At 38.2% G+C, this 18,801-nt stretch overlaps 2 protein-coding genes across 2 annotated transcripts in view; one reads left to right on the top strand and one right to left on the bottom strand.

Moving 5' to 3' along the window:
- Window positions 1-14,448, bottom strand: part of ANKRD31 (ankyrin repeat domain 31) — a 130,625-nt gene extending 116,177 nt beyond the window's left edge. Inside the window, exons 1-3 of the mRNA XM_032625092.1 lie at window positions 14,118-14,448; window positions 5,515-5,588; window positions 1,976-2,079 (exon numbers count right to left, since the gene is read on the bottom strand). Of these exons, the coding sequence (XP_032480983.1) occupies window positions 1,976-2,079; window positions 5,515-5,588; window positions 14,118-14,221 (282 nt within the window). The 5' untranslated portion in view covers window positions 14,222-14,448. The remainder of the gene's footprint in view (window positions 1-1,975; window positions 2,080-5,514; window positions 5,589-14,117) is intronic.
- A 76-nt stretch (window positions 14,449-14,524) lies between these two features.
- The window catches only part of HMGCR (3-hydroxy-3-methylglutaryl-CoA reductase), a 53,460-nt gene continuing 49,183 nt past the window's right edge, over window positions 14,525-18,801 (top strand). Inside the window, exon 1 of the mRNA XM_032626437.1 lies at window positions 14,525-14,933. The gene's annotated coding sequence lies outside the window, so the exon portion shown is untranslated. The remainder of the gene's footprint in view (window positions 14,934-18,801) is intronic.

Raw genomic sequence — 18,801 nt, 5'->3', positions numbered from 1 at the left:
CATATAGTTAAATTTCTAAAGGTTTATTTTCAAAGAATAAAATTAAAAACTGTGAAAGCAGCATCTGTCAATTTAAAAATTGATATCAATTAAAATTTGCTACAGATGTTTAACACTTTGGTAACATGGTCTAACTCTTACTGTAAACAAAAACGGTTGGGGGAGGCGGGCAGTGGAAAGTTAAAGGAGGTATCTGTTTTACTACCAATGAATTCCCACGAAGGCAAAAGAGAGGGACAAATACCAAGTGCTTCATTTATCCTTCTTATCTTAATTTTACAACAAGCCCATAACCAGCAGATTCCTGAGTTACAATCTCATGAAAAATCTTTGAAACATACATTCATTAACTCTTCAAGTCCTCTATGGCAATCGTTCCAACAGCTGATCATCAGCAATTACTTGGGAGGCTTTTGAAAAATGGACAGTCCTAGGTTCTACTCAAATACGGGTCTGAGAGTCTATATTTTTAAAAAGCTACTGATAAATGGAATATTTATAAATGGAATGGAATATTTATAAGTGGAATATTTCCTGCCGTATCGATAAACAAAGGATGTCACAGTCATCAACGATTGCAACCATCCAACGTGAGCCCGTGAGCCCTGAGGAAATTCAGGGCTGAAAAGAATACCTGCCATCTAGCAGCCATCAGACTGCAGCCACTCCCTGCGGTGAGCCCTGAGGAAACTCAGGATGTGAAAATACAGGATACCGGCCCCAGAGAGCTGAGGTTCATATCAAAGGAATGATTTCAACGAGCCCAGACTCTGGCATCTTCTCATACACAGAAAAGATCTAAATTCCTTGAGATATCTGGTTTTCTTTCATTAACAATAATCTTTTAACGTCCCCGACTACCTGCCCTTTGTTGCAAAACTCCTAATTTATCCTGGCTGCTCCCCTCGCCTGCTCAGAGCAGTTTCTCAGAGTTATCTGAAACGCTGTCTCCCGGGCTGCAGTGCTCATTTTGCCCCAAATAAAACTTACCTCGTAACTCTCACCTTGTGCAATTTTTTAAGTCAACACTATCCAAATAAGTTTGGTAATCAAGTTCTCAAAATCACCATTCTGAGGTATAATCTAGAGCCTGATACAATATTCACATGGTAAATGTTTCTCAGATAAATTGAAAAAAGTTAATTTTTATTTCCCATTTCACAGTTACTGAAGCTAAAGGGAAAAAATTATTTTTCTTAAATCAGAAGTTAAAAAAATGATATTTAACAAATTAGTAGAAACTAAATATGGACATCTCAGCTTTAAAAAAATATTTGGTGTTGAATTTTACTCTTTTGACTAGATATAATTCAAGTGATACACCTTCCTAGGTACAATATTAAATAAACCCGCATGGTCACTCTTTGGAACTGCCGTCAGTTTCTGCTATTAAAATACATGTATTCTCCGTTCTATTCCTTAAGACTCTGTAGTTATCTCTGGTTAGCTAACTTATTTATGCCAAGGTGCTAAATGAGTCATCCCTTACCTTTCCCCATGGTGACTGCATTAAAAAGAAACAAGTGAAAATTTGTGTATCTAAGTGTGTGCCCACACACATGCACTCACACACACACACACACACACACGACAATAGAAGGGTCTTTCAGTGGCTCATATCTCAAATTATACTACACAGACTAGTATCTTCTTCACAAATTTAAGGTGACCTCTGACACACAATGGAGATGAAACTGTAATTATTATATCCTATTTTAGCCTATTTTAACCTTCTCAATTCCACATCTCTACCAGAAAGAGAAATAAATAAAGGAAAGAGGGCCTAAAACACTTGGCTTTTACTGAAGTTGCAGTGAAGAAACAGAATGACTGGCGAAGAAAAGGGAAAAAACTGAGTAAGAAAAGAAAGAAGTAAAATAATAGACAAATAGAATTAATCATTAGTAATTTGCCCCTATTTCAAACAGCATTATCAATTTTCAATAAGTATGTATTTAATCAATATACTACATACCTGTAAGACTGCATCCTCACTAAGAATAGGCATCATCTGATTTTTATTCAGTTGCTCTTGTGGATCCTCTCTGAGTTTGAATCCAAGTTGAATCTCTGGAGTGCCTAGAATGAAATATAATCATAAATCATTTGCAATAGTTTTATTGCTCTGCTTTAACAATGACCCAAGGATTTTATAGACACTGCAAAATGTCATTAAAAATCATCTTGTACGGGACTTCCCTGGTGGTGCAGTGGTTAAGAATCCGCCTGCAAATGCAGGGGACACAGGTTTGAGCCCTGGTCTGGGAGGATCCCACATGCCGCAGAGCAACTAAGCCCGTGTGCCACAACTACTGAGCCTGTGCTCCAGAGCCCGCGTGCCACAACTACTGAAGCCCGCATGCCTAGAGACCGTGCCTTGCAACAAGAGAAGCCACGACAAAGAGAAGCTTGCGCACCACAAGAGTAGCCCTTGCTAGCCACAACTAGAGAAAGTCTGCGCACAGAAACAGAGACCCAACGCAGCCAAAAATAAATAAATAAATTTAAAAAATCATTTTGTAAATCATAATTTCCTAACTGCCACTTTTATGTGTCAAGGTTTTTAAATTTAAGAAGAAACGTATACACAATGCTGAATGAAATAATACTTGATATTTCTTTGTCCCAGGATGAATGAATGCAAAGGATATATAAAGAAAATTGTACAGACTTAAACCCTGCTAGAAAGAACACTTTCTTTTTTCATTTTAAGTCATTTTTTAAAACTCATAATGCTAATATATTATTCAAGAAGAGTCAGAATTTTCAAGACAGCAAATTTAGCCCATATTTAACTTTTCTTCCCTTCCAAGTTCCCAAAAAGAATCCAAAGAAATTAGTTTTAAAAAAAAATCTGAAGCAGCAATGGGAAAAAGGAAATATAAAATAAAAAATATAGAAGATGGGAATGGATTAGAGGGAAACCAAACCCTGGTTAGCAGCTTGTCACTCATCATAGGAAAAGGAGGGGCTCCCTCAGAAGTAACCGGTATATGGAATTCTTCCATCAGAATCCCAGAAAACCACCTAGCTCAGAGCAAATCCCACAGACAAAATATGAAGGAGGGTAAGCTGGAAGCTCACAGTGGCTGAAGTCTCATACTATTTGTACCAAAGAGCTTGCTGTTTGTACCAAAGAAGCTTAGGATGTATGCTGCAAGCCAACTACTCTGTGTAGGAGAATATGTTCCCTCCAAGATATGGAAATGTATTAAAATCTAAGGCTGGTAAAATAATGTAGTGATGGCACAGAAGTAGAAATAGTCAAATATATCAGTGAAACAAAACAAAAAGTGGGAAACAGACCTATAATATATTTGGGAATTTAATATATAACAATAATGGTATTTTAAACAGTGGCAACAAGATGACATTCAATAAATAATACTGGGGCAATTAGTTAATCATTTAAAAAAATGAAGTTAGAGACCTACCCTACCTACCCTCCATATGCTAAATTATTCTAAAAATATTAAAGACATAAAAGTAAAAACAATAAATATAATAAATGGAAAAAAAGATAAAGAAAATATTTTTATGGTCTTGAGATAGGTAAAATATTTCTAAGTTTGAAAAAGGAAACCTTGAAAGAAAAGACTGACAGATTTTATTATATAAAAATTTTTAATTTCTGTACTACAAAACATATCATGAATAACATTAAATAATAACTAGGAAACTGGATAAAACTATTTACAACGTACATACAACAAAGTTTTGCTATCTTTAATATATAAAATACTCTTATAAATTAACAATAAAATGAGAATAAGAGACATTAAGGCAATTCACACACACAAAAAAACTATAAATGGTCAATATTAAAACATGCCTAGCCTTGGTATTCTTCAAAAATGCAAATTAAAATAATCAGATATGTTTTATTCACCAGTTTGGCAAAGATTGCATATGTCCTGTGTTGGACCTAGAGGGAAAAAGTCATCTATTTTAGGGGGCAATATATGTCAAGGTCTGACATGTGCTCATCCTTTAAAGCAAATCTAACTTTAGCTAGTTACTCTAAGGAAATAATCAGAAAAGTAGGCAAAGATATAATACTGAGAAACATCAAACATAATCAAATCATTAAATGGTACATTCATACAATGGAATAAAAGCAGCAATTTAACAGGCTGAGGTAGATCAATATAACAAAGAAATAATACATGTAGTACAATACTAATTATGAAAAAAGATATATATATTGGTATGCAAAAGTCTAGAAAGAAACACAAATACTAAACACTGCCAATTGTTGGGAGTGGAATTACAGGGAAGAGAAGGGGATGGGATCTTTCACTTTCTGCATTATATAATTTTACATTTAAAAAATATTTTATACTTTTAAAAATTGGCAAAAATAATTAAGGTCTATCCATTTGGGGAAGTGAAGGGAAGGGAAGGGAAGGGAAAAAACTTGGTTGGAATATTGAAACAGATCTCTAACTTCTTCCTAGTGTCATTTTATATATCATAAGAACACATTCTGGAGACCAATATTACACACTATCCCTTCCAATTACATGTAGGAAAAACTACTCCAAGAAGAAGCTGTAATTTGCCACTAGGGTATCAGGTGAGAGGAAGTACAGTGAAGACTTTGTGAACTACAGTGGGCTTGAACTACGCAGGTCCACTTAAACAAGGATTTTTTTTTTCATAGATATATATTTGGCCCTCCATATCCATGGGTATGGCGTCCACAGATTCCACCAACCGCAGACCATATCGTGTACTATGCTTACAATCTGCGGCTGGTGGAATTTGTGGATGTGCAATCCACAGATAGGGAGGGCCAACTATGGGACTTGAGAATCTGAGGATCTGGGTGTACACAGGGGTTCCTGGAATCAATCCTCCATCGATGACAAGGGACAAGTGTATACACACAAGAAGATTTTCATGATGTTTAGGAGATTTTCCTTCCATTCTACACCTATTTCCAGACATCCTCCAATAAAAAATGGCTCACAGGAAGAAATCATAAAAGGAAATAACCTACAATTTGAACAGCTACTGCAGAATTGATCTTTTTGAACTGTAACAATTAGTGATAGATTTTTCCAGAAGTGCTTAAATTGATCTAGAAGTGGACTTAGGAGGTTTGGAGAATTTGTAAGTGAAAGGCTCTTTTTTAAAATATATATACCAAGGATATTTGTACCTTAATTTTAGTCAGAAAGAATCAGACTGATTATTATAAAGTATTATTTACTTTTGCAAATAGGCAAGCTCAGGGTTAAGCAGGAAATTCTGGGGTGGAGAATTGCTATTCGAGTGCCACTTCCACAACTCAGTAGCCCTCTCTAAGAGTCTTAAACATCTTCCAGAAGTTACAATCCCCATTGCTATCCTTATAAAATAACAGATTTTAAGGTCTATTACAGATGCCTGTAAGAAACTAACTCCATGTAAAGAGTTAAAGAATAAGACTAAATATAAAAGGAGAAGTTAATGGAATAATAATACTTGGAAAATTAAAGGAACTACTTAGAGAAAAGAATTATTTCTCACCTTTGCATGTTCTACTTTTACCAGGATGGAGACTGAACTCAGATCTAAGAGATGTGTCTTCCTTAAAAATCAACCTTTCAAACATAAGAAAAGAAGGTACAGATGTTATGATGTTTCCTAAACAAAGACTAACAAATCAACTGTCATCTTTTAGAAAATTTTTTCCAGCTTTATCGAGATATAATTGACATACAACATCGTGCAAGTTTAAGGTGTATAATATGATGATATATTGCATAAACTGCAAAATGATTAAGTGGATAAACTTTTAACATGGTTCAATGTAAACTACTCATAAAAATTATAATTAATTTGTTAAAATTCTTAGTTATACCACTATTAATATTCTATACCAAATTTTTTTTTTCAGAAATGTAGCCTTTAATTTAAAACTTATCCAAGATGAAAAATAAAGACATATTCATGCGGTCATGTTCATTTTAATAAATATTCTGCTATTTTTGTATATTTTGGAGTAAGGGACAAATATCAATATAGTTTTTGAACAGAAGTGAAATGAGATTATTTGAAGGACCAGTGCTGTTGGGTTTTTTCCTTCACCTTTCTCTATACCACAGAGAATTTCAGATTAAAATCCCAGGGTTAAATCTGAGTGTATATTTTCAGAACATACAGTTACAGAACTTTAACTTTTGGATTCACTTCTTACTATGCTCTTGGCAGCACCAAGGTAAAGAGAGAAGACAGTCCTTATTCTCAAGAAGCTTCAAATCTGGTGAGGGATACAAATAGCAATGATATAGCACAGTGAGTATGCTACTAGGCAGACCTAAGTATTTATTTCTTCTGCTTAAAAAACCTTTACAGAATGAAAAAACAGGCAAAGGACTTGAATAGACATTTCTCCAAAGAGAATATACAATTAGCCAGTAAGTACATGAAAAGATGCTCAACAATACTAAACATTAGGGAAATGTAAATCAAAACCACAATGAGGTACCACTTCACACCAACCAAAAAACAGAAAATAACAAGTGTGGCAAGGATATAGAGAAACTGGAATTCTTGTACTTTCTACTGGAAATGTAAAATGGTACAGCCACTGTGAAAAAGTTTGGTGGTTCCTCAAAAATTAGACATAGAACTACCATTTGATCCATTAATTCCATTTCTGGGTATGTACACAAAATAACTGAAAGCAGGGACCTAACTTGTACACCCATGTTCATAGAAACATTATTCACAATAGCTAAAAGGTGGAATTGACAAGTATCCATCGACAGATGAGTAGATAAACAAAATGTGTACAGACATACGGTGGAATATTTTTCAGCCTTAAAAAAGAAGGAACTACTGATACATGCTACAACATGGATAGACCTTAGAGATATCATACTAAGTGAAATAAACCAGACACAAAAGAACAAAAATGGTATAATTCCATTTACATGAGGTATCTAGAGGAGTCAGATTCCTAGAAAGTAGAATGGTAGTTGCCAGAGGCTGAAGGCATGAAAGAATGAGGAGCTATTATTTAAAGGTACACAGAGTGTCAGCCTGGGAAGATGAAAAAATTCTGGAGATAACTAGTAGTGATGGTTGTACAACAATATGAATATACTTAATGCTATTGAATTATACACTTAAAAATGGTTAAAATGCTAAATTCTATGTTATATATATCTTACCACAATAAAAAAAAATGTTTTAAAATCTTGCCAGAATCCAAGAATGTAACAATGTACTAAGGCATAAATATATGATTTGGAACTAGGGGCTTTTTGGTTTATTTACTTATCCATTTTGCTTTTTACTTTTTTTATGGAAAATTACAAACATCAACAAGTAATAGAGACAATAGTATACTCATCGTCTAGGTGCAACAATTATCAGTACACAGCCAATCTTGCGTCCTCTATGATCCCTCTGCCATCCTCTCTACCCCCTGCGAGTCTCCCACTGGATTATTTTTAAAGCAAATCCTGGACATCTTATTCCACTTCATCTAGAAATATTTCAGTATTCAACTTTAAAAGATAAGGGCTCTTCAAACGTAACCGTAATAATCACACCTTTAAAAAAACAGCCAAAATTTCATACCTAAAAAGAAGTCAATAATTCCTTAATATTACTAAATTTACAGTCTGTAGTAAGCAGCCTCTATAATGGCTCCTGGTATTTATGCCCTTGTATATGGTACTTATCCTTGAGTACGGACTGGATCCAGTGACTCTTCTAACAAACAAAATACAGCAAATAGGTTGAGATGTTCCTTCTGAGATTAGGTTACAAAAAGATAGTGGCTTCCATCTTACTCTCTTATTCTCTTGCTTCTTCCCTCTCATGGAAGCCAGCTTGCCATGTTGTGAAAGCCATTTGCAGAAGCCTATGTAGCAAGAAACTAAGGGAGGCCCCCAGTCAACAGTCAGAGAGGAACTAAGGACTCAGTTCAATAGCCAGAGAAAGAACTGAATCTTACAGCCACCATTTGGGAAGAAGATCTTTCTCATGAAGCCTTGAGATAAATGCAGCCTTCTGAGTCCTTGAAGCTGATGATCCAGTTAAGCCACTCCTGGATTTCTGAACCACAGAAACTACACAGTATGTGTATTGTTTTAAGATGCTAGTAAGTTTTGGAGTAAGCTGTTACACAGCAATGTAAACTAATAAACAGATTGTAGTCAGATTTCCCTGTCTCTTTTTACAGTTGTTTTGTTCATATCAGGCTCCAAACAAGATACACACATTGCATTTGGTTGTATGTCTCTTAAGTCTCTTTTAAAATCTATAAGTTATCCCCTTCCCTGCCCCTTAAAATTTATTTGTTGAAGAAACTGAGTTGTTTTTCCTATAGAGTTTCCCACATTTTGGATTTGAAGACTGCATGTCATTTAACATGTTCCTCTGTCCTGTATATTTCCTGTCAACTGGTTATTATACATAGAGGTTTGATCTGATTCGAGTTCAGTCTGGGGAGGCACTGTGTGTACTTCCTACAGGAGATAACAAAGAATGTGCTGAGAAAGGCAGTCTTGTGCATACAGTCTTTCAACCCCTGCTAGGCCTTGGGTCTGGAACACCTTCTTACTAAAAGATAAGAGTCCTCCCAGCCTGTACTAGACTTACCACCTTATATGGGAATCCCTTTCCCTGTTTAGACTCAGTGTGTACTCCTTCGTTCTGTTTAAACGTGTGTGTCATATGGTACCTGGCCAACCCCACTGCTCTGTCTATCCTCTGTGGGGAGAGGATGAAGTCCTTCGTTCTGTGGCACAAGAGGGGTGTGGGCAGGCCAATGGCCCTGCATCAGCTGCAGAGAGTGACTGCTGGCCACGGGGGACTGATGCCCACTACTGAAGCTAATCTTGCTCTGTCTCTTCTCTTCTCTCCATTTAACAGTTTTAAGAATAGTACTTGGCACCATTCTATTTTAATCATTGGAAGAGCCCCTATTTGCCATATATCCTGACCAAAAAATGTTGCTTTCTTTAGCTAATTTAATGTGATTATTAATTCTTTGTCTCCTTGTATTTTGCTATTTTTCCCTTCTGCAACTGTATCCTTTAAAACAGGTATTTTCCATCTAGACAATTCACATGAAAATAGTGCTAGCCTATTTTAAGGGAAAGAATTAACACTCATCTTGCAGGGTAATTATGTTCAATTAGCCTTTTACTATATGCACTTATAATGTTCAGAGGACATGATTTGACCTGAACATATACCTAAATCCAGGTAATAATGAACTATCTTATAAGGTGGTTCTGTTTAAATGTATTGAACAGGATTAGTTTGCAGTATATCCCTTAATGTTATTGAGCAGTTCACATTTACGGGAGGCTGGGACAGAAATTAAGGATTGGTAAAAGGTTCTCAGGGCACATATAAGAAAAATGAATCCTGCCTCTTAGTAAACAAATCACAAGCAAACAAAACCTCACTAATCAGCAACTTAAATTCTTACAGATTAGTAGCAACACTTACCAAGCCAAAAAAGGGACTGGATGCATTTTACAGTTTCAAGAGGGCTAGGACCAAGTCCAGGTCCTCAGAGTACTTTTCAGGCACAGTTAACATCTGGCATCCTCATTCTTTGAAAGCCTTGCTTTATCTAATCCCAGTGGTCATCAAACCCCTTCTCAGATCTTAGCAAAAACACCTTAATAGCTGCAACATTTAAGGATTATTTATGTATAACATTTTGCCTGTTGGGGGTCTCTGCTCTACTAGGACCTGTGCTCCTCATTCCAGTCAAAGTAGAGAGCTTGTGCATGAAAAACAGAATAAACTGCATGTAAGTAAGCAAAGAAGATGGGTGGGAGGGAAGCAATGGTATTCAGCTCCAGCAATGCTTAGACTTTGTATTTCCATACCAATAAAAAGAAAGCTAATTTTTAACCTTGAGCTATGAGATCTGAAAGAATGATGTTTCTATGGCACTGCAGAGAAGCATTTAAAAATGAATTAGGGGGGAAAAAAAGATTGGTCAGTCAAGATAGAGTAAGCCATCTATAGCCTAGTTCTCCACTCATTACAACTAAAAACTCTGGTAGATGGGACTTCCCTGGTGACGCAGGGGTTAAGACTCCATGCTCCCAATGCAGGGGGCCCGGGTTTGATCCCTGGTCAGGGAACTAGATCCCACATGCATGCCACAACTAAGAGTTCGCATGCCACAACTAAGAGTTCACATGCCACAACTAAGGAGCCCGTGTGCTGCAACTAAGGAGCCAGTGAGCTTCAACTAAGGAGCCCACCTGCCACTAAGGAGCTCACCTGCCACAACTAAGGAGCCCATGTGCCACAAATAAGGAGCCCGCGAGCCGCAACTAGAGGAGCCGGCCTGCTGCAACTAAGACCCAGTGCTACCAAATAAATAAATATTAAAAAAAAAAGAAGACAGTGCCATCTATAAAAAAAATAAAAATAAAAACTCTGGTAGAATTTTTTTTTAACAGCTACCTGAGCAATCTGAAAAGTAAATAATAGCAGGTAAACTGGGGACTGAAATTGAAATCTAAATACAACTCTGGAGTAGGTGAGTCTCATGGTTTGCTTGGTTTTTTTGTTTTGTTTTTTGCTCTTTTTTTCTTTTTCTTGTCTCCAGCTTTGATCCTAGGCCTAAACCTAGAAGTGTACAGTGGACACAGACAGCAAAAACTCCAGAAGAAACCTCTCCTACCTTTATCCAGAGAACTAGGGAAAGGGATCCCTGAATGCCGGAAGGTGTGGGGGGAATGTGCCTGAGTTTTCTTGTTTTCTCTCTTTAGCTTCAGAGCTATACTGCTACCAATCATGGTAGCTTGGGCACTTAAAACTTAAGAGAAAACCTGTCTCTCTCCTACTAGAGGAACCATACTCCCAAGAGTATGAAAAGAAACTTTTTTATTTTCTTCTCTTTTTCTTTCACTTTGCCTTGAAGGTGGCCCCAACTGCAGGGAACTACTCTACAGCGAGAAGGCTAACACTGAAAGAAATCCATCTTTCTGGTCAAACGAATCAACATGTGGGCATGGGGAGGGAAGGGTGCATGAGAATCCTGGAGAAAAGAGAGCAGGAAGGGGAATCACCTACTTCTGTATATGATCCAACATAAGTGTGAGGCTCAACCCTGAGCTGTCCACATGCAGAGCAGATTCAGAAAAGTGTAACAAAGGCTTAGAGAACTGAACTATGATATTAACTACTGTCCAAATTCCAGATTAATCCCTGAGTGGTACATGAGTGAGACAGACTCAAACAGTAAAGTAAAGGCTTTACTCAAATAGTAAAGGCTTTGAAAATTGGACTGATGTAACCACCACCCACAGAAGGCAAAACAGAACATGCAGTCAGAACCTAATCAGATTGACTGCCTGTTACAACAAACAAAAATCAACTCCCTCTAGAGGATTTTAACAGGAACAAGAGTCCAAAACATAACATTCAAAATATACAGGATATAATCCAGAATTACTCAACGTGCAAAGAAAAGGAAAATCTGACTAATTCTTGAGAGAAAAAATAACAGATGCCAATGCCCCAACCTCCCAAGCCCAGATGCTGGAATTACAAGACAACGACCTTAAAACAGCTATTATAATAATTCTCTATTACATAAAGGTGAACATTTATCAATGGATGAAAACAATGAAGTTCTCAGCAGAGAAATAAAAACTGTAAAAGAGAATCTGATGGAAATTTTAGGAGATATAATTATAATATCTGAAATTAAAAATTCACTGGATGGTCTCAACAACAGAATGGAGACGAGACAGGAAAAACTAAGTGAATCTTAAGATAAAGCAATAGAAATTATACAGTCTGAAGAACTAAGAGAGAAAAAGAAATTATTAGAGCCTCAAGGATCTGGAGACTGTCAAAAGGTCTACCATTCATGTCATTTAAAACCCCTGAAAGAGGGCTTCCCTGGTGGCGCAGTGGTTGAGAGTCCACCTGCCAATGCAGGGGATGCGGGTTCGTGCCCCAGTCCGGGAAGATCCCACATGCTGCAGAGCAGCTGGGCCCGTGAGCCATGGCCGCTGAGCCTGTGCGTCTGGAGCCTGTGCTCTGCAATGGGAGAGGCTACAACAGTGAGAGGCCCGCGTACCACAAAAAAACAAACAACAACAACAACAAAAACCCCAGAAAGAGAGGATAAAAAGATTGGTACATAAAAATATATATGAAGATATCATGACAGAAAACTTCCGAAGTTTGGTGAAAGATATGTTTATAGATTCGAGAAGCAGTGAACCCCAAACAGGAAAAACACAAATAAAATCATTACCAGAAACATCATAATCAAACTGCTGAAAACGAAAGACAGTGAGGGAAATGAAAGCAGACAGATTAAAAAAGATGATATATCACACAAACAGAAATAGTGATTTAAATGGGGAGGGAGGGGCTTGACTACAAGGGACAGGGCAGCCCGAAGTTTTTTTTTTTTTTGGCATAACAGAACTGTTCCGGATCTTGAGTGTAGTGGTTGTTATAAGACTCCAGGTACCAGTCAAAACGGTCCCTGTACACCAATAAGAGCAAATATTACTGTTTCTGTATATAAAAGAGCCAAAAATCTGGATATCATCCTTTACTGCTGCCCTGCCCTCATCCTCCATATCTCATCAATCACCATCTGCAGCTAAATTTACTTTCTAAAGGCTTCTCAGATTTGTCCTTTTCCCTCTATTCCCACTGTTTCTGCCTAGTTGAGCTCTCATCATCCCAGTCTGTTACTACTTTGATCCCAAAGCTAACCCCTATAGCCTTGCTTTGCAAAAGGTGATCCCCGATCTAATAGTACCAACTTTAACCTGGACGCTTGCTAGAAATGCAGAATATCAAACCCCAGCCTAGAACTCCTGAGTTGGAATCCACCTTGTAACAGGATTCTGAAGTGATTTATAAGAAATTCATAACTTTCATTAAAATTTGCAAAGCCCAGGCTTCCCTGGTGGCACAGTGGTTGAGAGTCCGCCTGCTAATGCAGGGGACACGGGTTTGAGCCCCAGTCCGGGAAGATCCCACATGCCACGGAGTGGCTGGGCCCGTGAGCCATGGCCTCTGAGCCTGTGCGTCCAGAGCCTGTGCTCCGCAACGGGAGAGGCCACAGAAGTGAGAGGCCCGCTTACCGCAAAAAAAAAAAAAAAAAAAAAATTGCAAAGCCCTAGCCTAGGGCATGCCTGAGTGAATGAAAATCTGATTATGCTGCTCCTCCACTTAACATCTTACAAGCAGGACACACACAGGCTATAAGAGGCCTTACGTGACCTTACTGTACCTTTCTCTCCAGGCTCATCTTTCACTACACCCATCTCCCCATTTAACACTTCAGTAACACCCCGACTGTTTGCACATTCCAACACACATAACACAATGCTATGTCCCACCACTACACCTTTACCCATGCATGCAACTGCATGAAAACCTCCTTGGCCTGAAAACCTCCTCTCCTTCATCTGACAAATTCCGACCCACCTTCAAGACTCTACCCAGAAGTCAACCCTGGCAAACTCTGATGACCACCTAGGTTGAGGTAAGCATCCCTCTGGGCTCCTAAACCAGCCTGGGCATCCTTCCTACTCTGACTTCCCACATTACATTGAAATTATCTGTTTATGTCTTTCCAGGCCTGTAGGTTTCTCAGAGTCAGTGGCCTCATCTCTTTTATCTTCTCCCTGTGTCCAGCACAGGGAACTAGATATGTTCTGATGAACGGAACTACCATCTTCCCTTGATTCTTATAAAACTATCCGTTTCCAGTTTGGTAGTAACTAGTTCCCCCGTCACACATTCTCTTCCTGAGAGAAAGTATACTAACCGTCTCCTGGATCTGAGCTACGAGTCACTGGAAGCAAAATGCACTTGAGGAGTTTAGACCCAAGACTGTTTTGCCTACGCAAAAAAAAGCCCCAGGCTAAGAAAGAAGGCTTTTTAAAAATGTCAGAAAGCCACCTGCTATACAGCTCATTCGGTCCTAAGTTGGGGAAGGGCTGGGAGGCAGTTGCGGTCTTCTTTATCTACGAAATTCTGAGCTCAGGCCTAGCTGCCCCATAAGGCCCTACTCCCGCCCGCACGCAGATGTTCGGCTGGTAACAATTTCTCCTCAACCCTCAGAGGGCCACTCGCCGCCAGAACCCAGGCCCAACGGCGGTCACCTTCTCCAAGGCAACTCCTCTTCTTCCTGGTCGCTCTCCGTCACCGATGCCTCGATCACCGTTTCATCACTGTCCCAGTATGGGGCCTGGGCACCTTCCTCCATCTCCGCCTCACACTCCAAGTCTTTCTAATCCTCTTTCTCTAACTCCTCCATTCCCCCCAAAAATAAAAAATAAAAATAAAAAATATTTTAAATTTGCTCTGAGGGCCAGGAGAAATTGTAAATTCAGAACAAAACTGGTGGCGGGAGCCCGGTGCGCCACGCGAGCACACACCGCGGGGTCGGAGGGCGTCGTGGGGAAGGCGGGCCAGCGCGGAGGCCTGACCCCACGCCGCCGGCAGGGGGAGCCGCGCGCCGCTCGTCTGACCCGCGCGCCGTACGTCGGCCCCGCCCGCCCCCGCTCCCGTGGCCGGAAGTGGCCCGAAGTGGCCGGGCGCGCGCCCGCGGGCCCAGGGTTTCTCGGCGGTTTGGGGCGTGGCCGGCTACCATACCCGCCTTCCGCACTTTTGCTTTGTGGCTGGGCGATTGGGGGGCGTCTAGAGCTGCGGCCGCGGGGATCGGAAAGGAAGCGTTGCACCAGACAGACTGGAGGCCGAGCCCGCCTAACGCTATACCGGCAGCGAGGGAGAGCTGGGTCACGTGCCGTGCAGCTCATCTCGGGCTTGTGAGACGCAGACGCGGAAAGAACTGTCATCTCTGCTAGACTTTTCTGAAGCCAGAATGTGGTCTTAGCCCCAAGAGTGTTTTTGAGTCCTCCAAGTGCTGCCTTTCTCCTTAATCCCTTTGACATCCCTTCCCCAAGAGTCCCCCTGAGGTAAGCAAAACAAAAATGTTAATCAGAAGTTTTTAGATGATCCAACTTGTTTGTTTTATATTTCTGTTTTTTCCTCAACTCTTTGGTTATGCTGGAATACAGATTGTGTTGGAAAGGCAGGTTAAATGCCTTGTATTTTCCCTTTATTACTTTTTATAATAATATTGGTGCCTAGCAGCCTCCCACAGTAACCAATTATTATTTTTAAATGAAGTGACTACATTCTTATATATTTGATTTCAGTCTCTTTGCAAGTTTTTAATTCAGACTCATTCGAAACAGCCAAGTGAGCTCCACCTCCCAAGTGAGAGGAAGATTCCAATAAGACAGACCCTTTCTGCATAGCAAGTTTTTAGTACTCACTTCGGAATCTACAGGGTCCAAGCACATATTGGGTCTTTAATGGTTTGTCAAATAAATGAAAGAAACTAGGGTTTTCTGACTCCTCAATTTACTGTCCTTTTCAGTACATGGAGTGGCTTTGCCATACTTATTATTATTTTACTACTTTTTAAAATTTTTATTTTGTATTGGAGTAGAGTTGATTAACAATGTTAGTTTCAGGTGTACAGCAAAGTGATTCAGTTATACATATGCATGTATCTGTTCTTTTTCAAATTCTTTTCCCATTTATGTTACTACAGAGTATTGAGCAGAGTTCCCTGTGCACTTTATTATTTAGACCATAGTTAAGCCACTGCTGTTTAAAACACTTGGTTCGTGGTTGTCTTTTAAACTTACTTGGTTCTGGGTGTGGAGAAAAGGAAACTCTCCTACAACTGTTGATGGGAATGTAAATTGGTGCAGCCACTATGGGAAACAGTGTGAAGGTTCCTTAAAAAACTAAAACTAGAGCTACCATATGATCCAGCAGTCCCACTCCTGGGCATATATCTGGAAAAGACAAAAACTCTAATTTAAAAAGAGTCATGTACCCCAATGTTCATAGCAGCACTATTTATAATAGCCAAGACATGGAAGCAACTGAAGTGTCCATCCACAGATAAATGGATAAAGATGTGGTGTATATATATACGATGGAATATTACTCAGTCATAAAGACTGAAGTATTGCCATTTGCAGCATCATGGATAGACCTAAAAAATATCCCACTAAGTGAAGTAAGTCAGACAGAGAAAGACAAAAATTATATATCACTTATATGTGGAAAAATAATACAAATGAATTTATTTACAAAACAGAAACAGACTCATAGACATAGAAAACAAACTTATGGTTACCAAAGGTGAAGGGGGGGTAAATTAGGATTATAAGATTAACAGATACACACTATGATATATAAAATAGATAAACAACAAGGATTTACTGTATAGCATGAGGAACTATATTCAATATCCTGTAATAACCTACAATGGAAAAGAACCTGAAAAACATATATATATATATGTATAACTGAATCACTCTGCTGTACACCTGAAACTAACACAATATTATAAATCAACTATACTTCAATAAAAATAAAATAGCCTACAGTTAATACACAAAAAAATAAACTTATTTGAATATTCCTCACCTCAACTCTATAAACGAGGCAGAACAGTAATAAATATGCAAAGAACTATACCTCTTTGTGTTTTTTACACCTCTCCACCTATATATCCTCCATGTTTAAAACAGTCCTAAATTCCCAGGTAAAAGGCTGATGGGGAATTTTGTAACAGGTAGATCAGGCTGACAACATTACATCCACTGATAATCTTAACATATCACTAATAGTGAGATAACCAAATATGCTTCTTCAGGCATGATACAATAGGAATAAATGGTGCTACCTATGAAGTATTCTAAGCCCCCACAAAAGTTAAAAACCTTAATCTAATCAAGACTCTAGATCTAACTATCAGTTATTTATATGAGGGGGGAAGGTGGAAAAGCAGAGAAATGTGTTAACACCAGGAAGATAAAATTAACCAAATCTAGAATGTGGGAAATTCAATAGGACAAGTGACCTGGTTTCTTTCAACAATTTAATATCATGGGGTAAAAAAAGAGAGAATGGGAACTCTTTTAGATTTAAAGAGTCCTAAGAATAGGGGAGAAATTCAAGTAGTTAAAAAGGAAAATTGATTGCTTGTTAATATAAATACCAACACATAGTGAATTAGTCAGAAAACCTTGAGAAGAGCATTATATTCTTTTTAAACCAACAAATATCTGTAAAAAATTAAAGAATATGAGGCAGAATACAATTAAGTTAGATTATATCAAAATTTGAATCTTTGAGGAATAATATTGTATAGTAAATTTATAAAATGAAACCAAGTAATCCTTCAGAACTATAACTAAATTTTAATTGCTTGATTTCCATTTAGGCTTTAAGTCTTTCAAGAAAAAGTTCTATTTGGGAATTCTTTACTTGTTTTAAAGGTGAATTAAAAGTAGAAGGCCAGCTTTGCCACCTCAGATTTTCATTAGGAAGGAAAATTCCAAAATCATACCAATAGCATATATGCTATACCACAAATGCTCGTGAGGCTCAATGCCCTGAAGTAGGGCTGGGAATTAGGGCCCTTCCCTTACTGGCCTCGCCTTCTAATGGATGAGGCAGACAACAAACAAGTACATAAATAAATGAGATAATTCAGAGAGTGATGTGTGCCTGAAAGAAATAAAGAGGCTGCTGATTAGAGAACATGGTCAGAGATCACCTCTCTGAATAGATGACATTTGAAGAATGAACATAAGTGCACAGGCCCTGAGACATCCCAGGAGGCTTGTGTGCCGGAAGCTGGGGAGTCAGAGGAGAGTGGTGTGAGATGACTCAGGCACTAAGCAGGAAGTGGAGTATGTACAAGGTGTACTATAATGAGACTTGTTTGGAAGTGTGGATTTTGAAAAAGAAGTCTCAGGATTTTTGTGGTTACACAATATATTTGACTTTTATAATTTAAATTTTTTCCTGCCTATATAGCTTCATAGCATTTCCATTCTATCCAGGTTACTTTAGATCCCAGAACTGTAAGAGATGAGACTTTCATGGAAGATTTGCATGATCATAAGTATAGCACAACATGAATATCTAAGAGAGTAAACCCACTTTTCACCTTATTACTTTATTTCCCCCCAAAATAAAGGTATATAAAGTACTTCACTGAGTATTTTATGATGAGTATTTTAAAATGCATTTTCCAAAAATAACATTCATTTTCTCAAATATTTGGATTAAAAAAAAAAGATTGCCATCCATCAACCCAAATTATTTGCATGGTCTTTAGCACAAATAAGAACTATTTTGTGAATTTAGAAATGAATGAGAATATGCATGTAATCCGAAAAATCAGTATATGTGAGACCCTTTCTCAAAAACTGCAAAATGTGGGAAAACACAGAGACAGGTTTACACAGGATTAGGTGTTGGTTCAATACCTAAATTTGTTTTGCAGTCATCGTTATAGTTGATTCACTTGTGTAGGAATATGCTGACCCAACTCCTACAGGCTATGTCCTTTCTTAGTGCAGAATTTAATATAGAAGCTCAATTTTACTTTAAAATGGCATACATAAAATAGATATGAAAATAATTCAAAAAGTTAAAAGTACTATGAAATTTAAGGTAGTAGCCTAATAAGCAATTAATATTTCATTTTAAAAAACCCTCTGAAGAATAATTAATAGCATGTGTTATTCTGGTGATTGACAGAAAGATACATTACAATGAAGCCCATAAAATCAGCAAAGGATGATTGCAAAAACTCGGCATTTCAAAAATGAGAATCAGAGGACTAGGCATGCCTAGTGGTAACTTATAACAACCCTCCCTGACCCATTGCCCCAGGATGCCTACAAGACGTTGCTATTCTGTGTGATCTCTAAAATCATAATTATTCATTGTTTAGCTCTATTAGAT

Source organism: Phocoena sinus, chromosome 3 (genome assembly GCF_008692025.1).
Source record: "Phocoena sinus isolate mPhoSin1 chromosome 3, mPhoSin1.pri, whole genome shotgun sequence".
Lineage (NCBI taxonomy): Eukaryota > Metazoa > Chordata > Mammalia > Artiodactyla > Phocoenidae > Phocoena > Phocoena sinus.
This window is presented reverse-complemented; position numbering and strand designations above follow the sequence as displayed.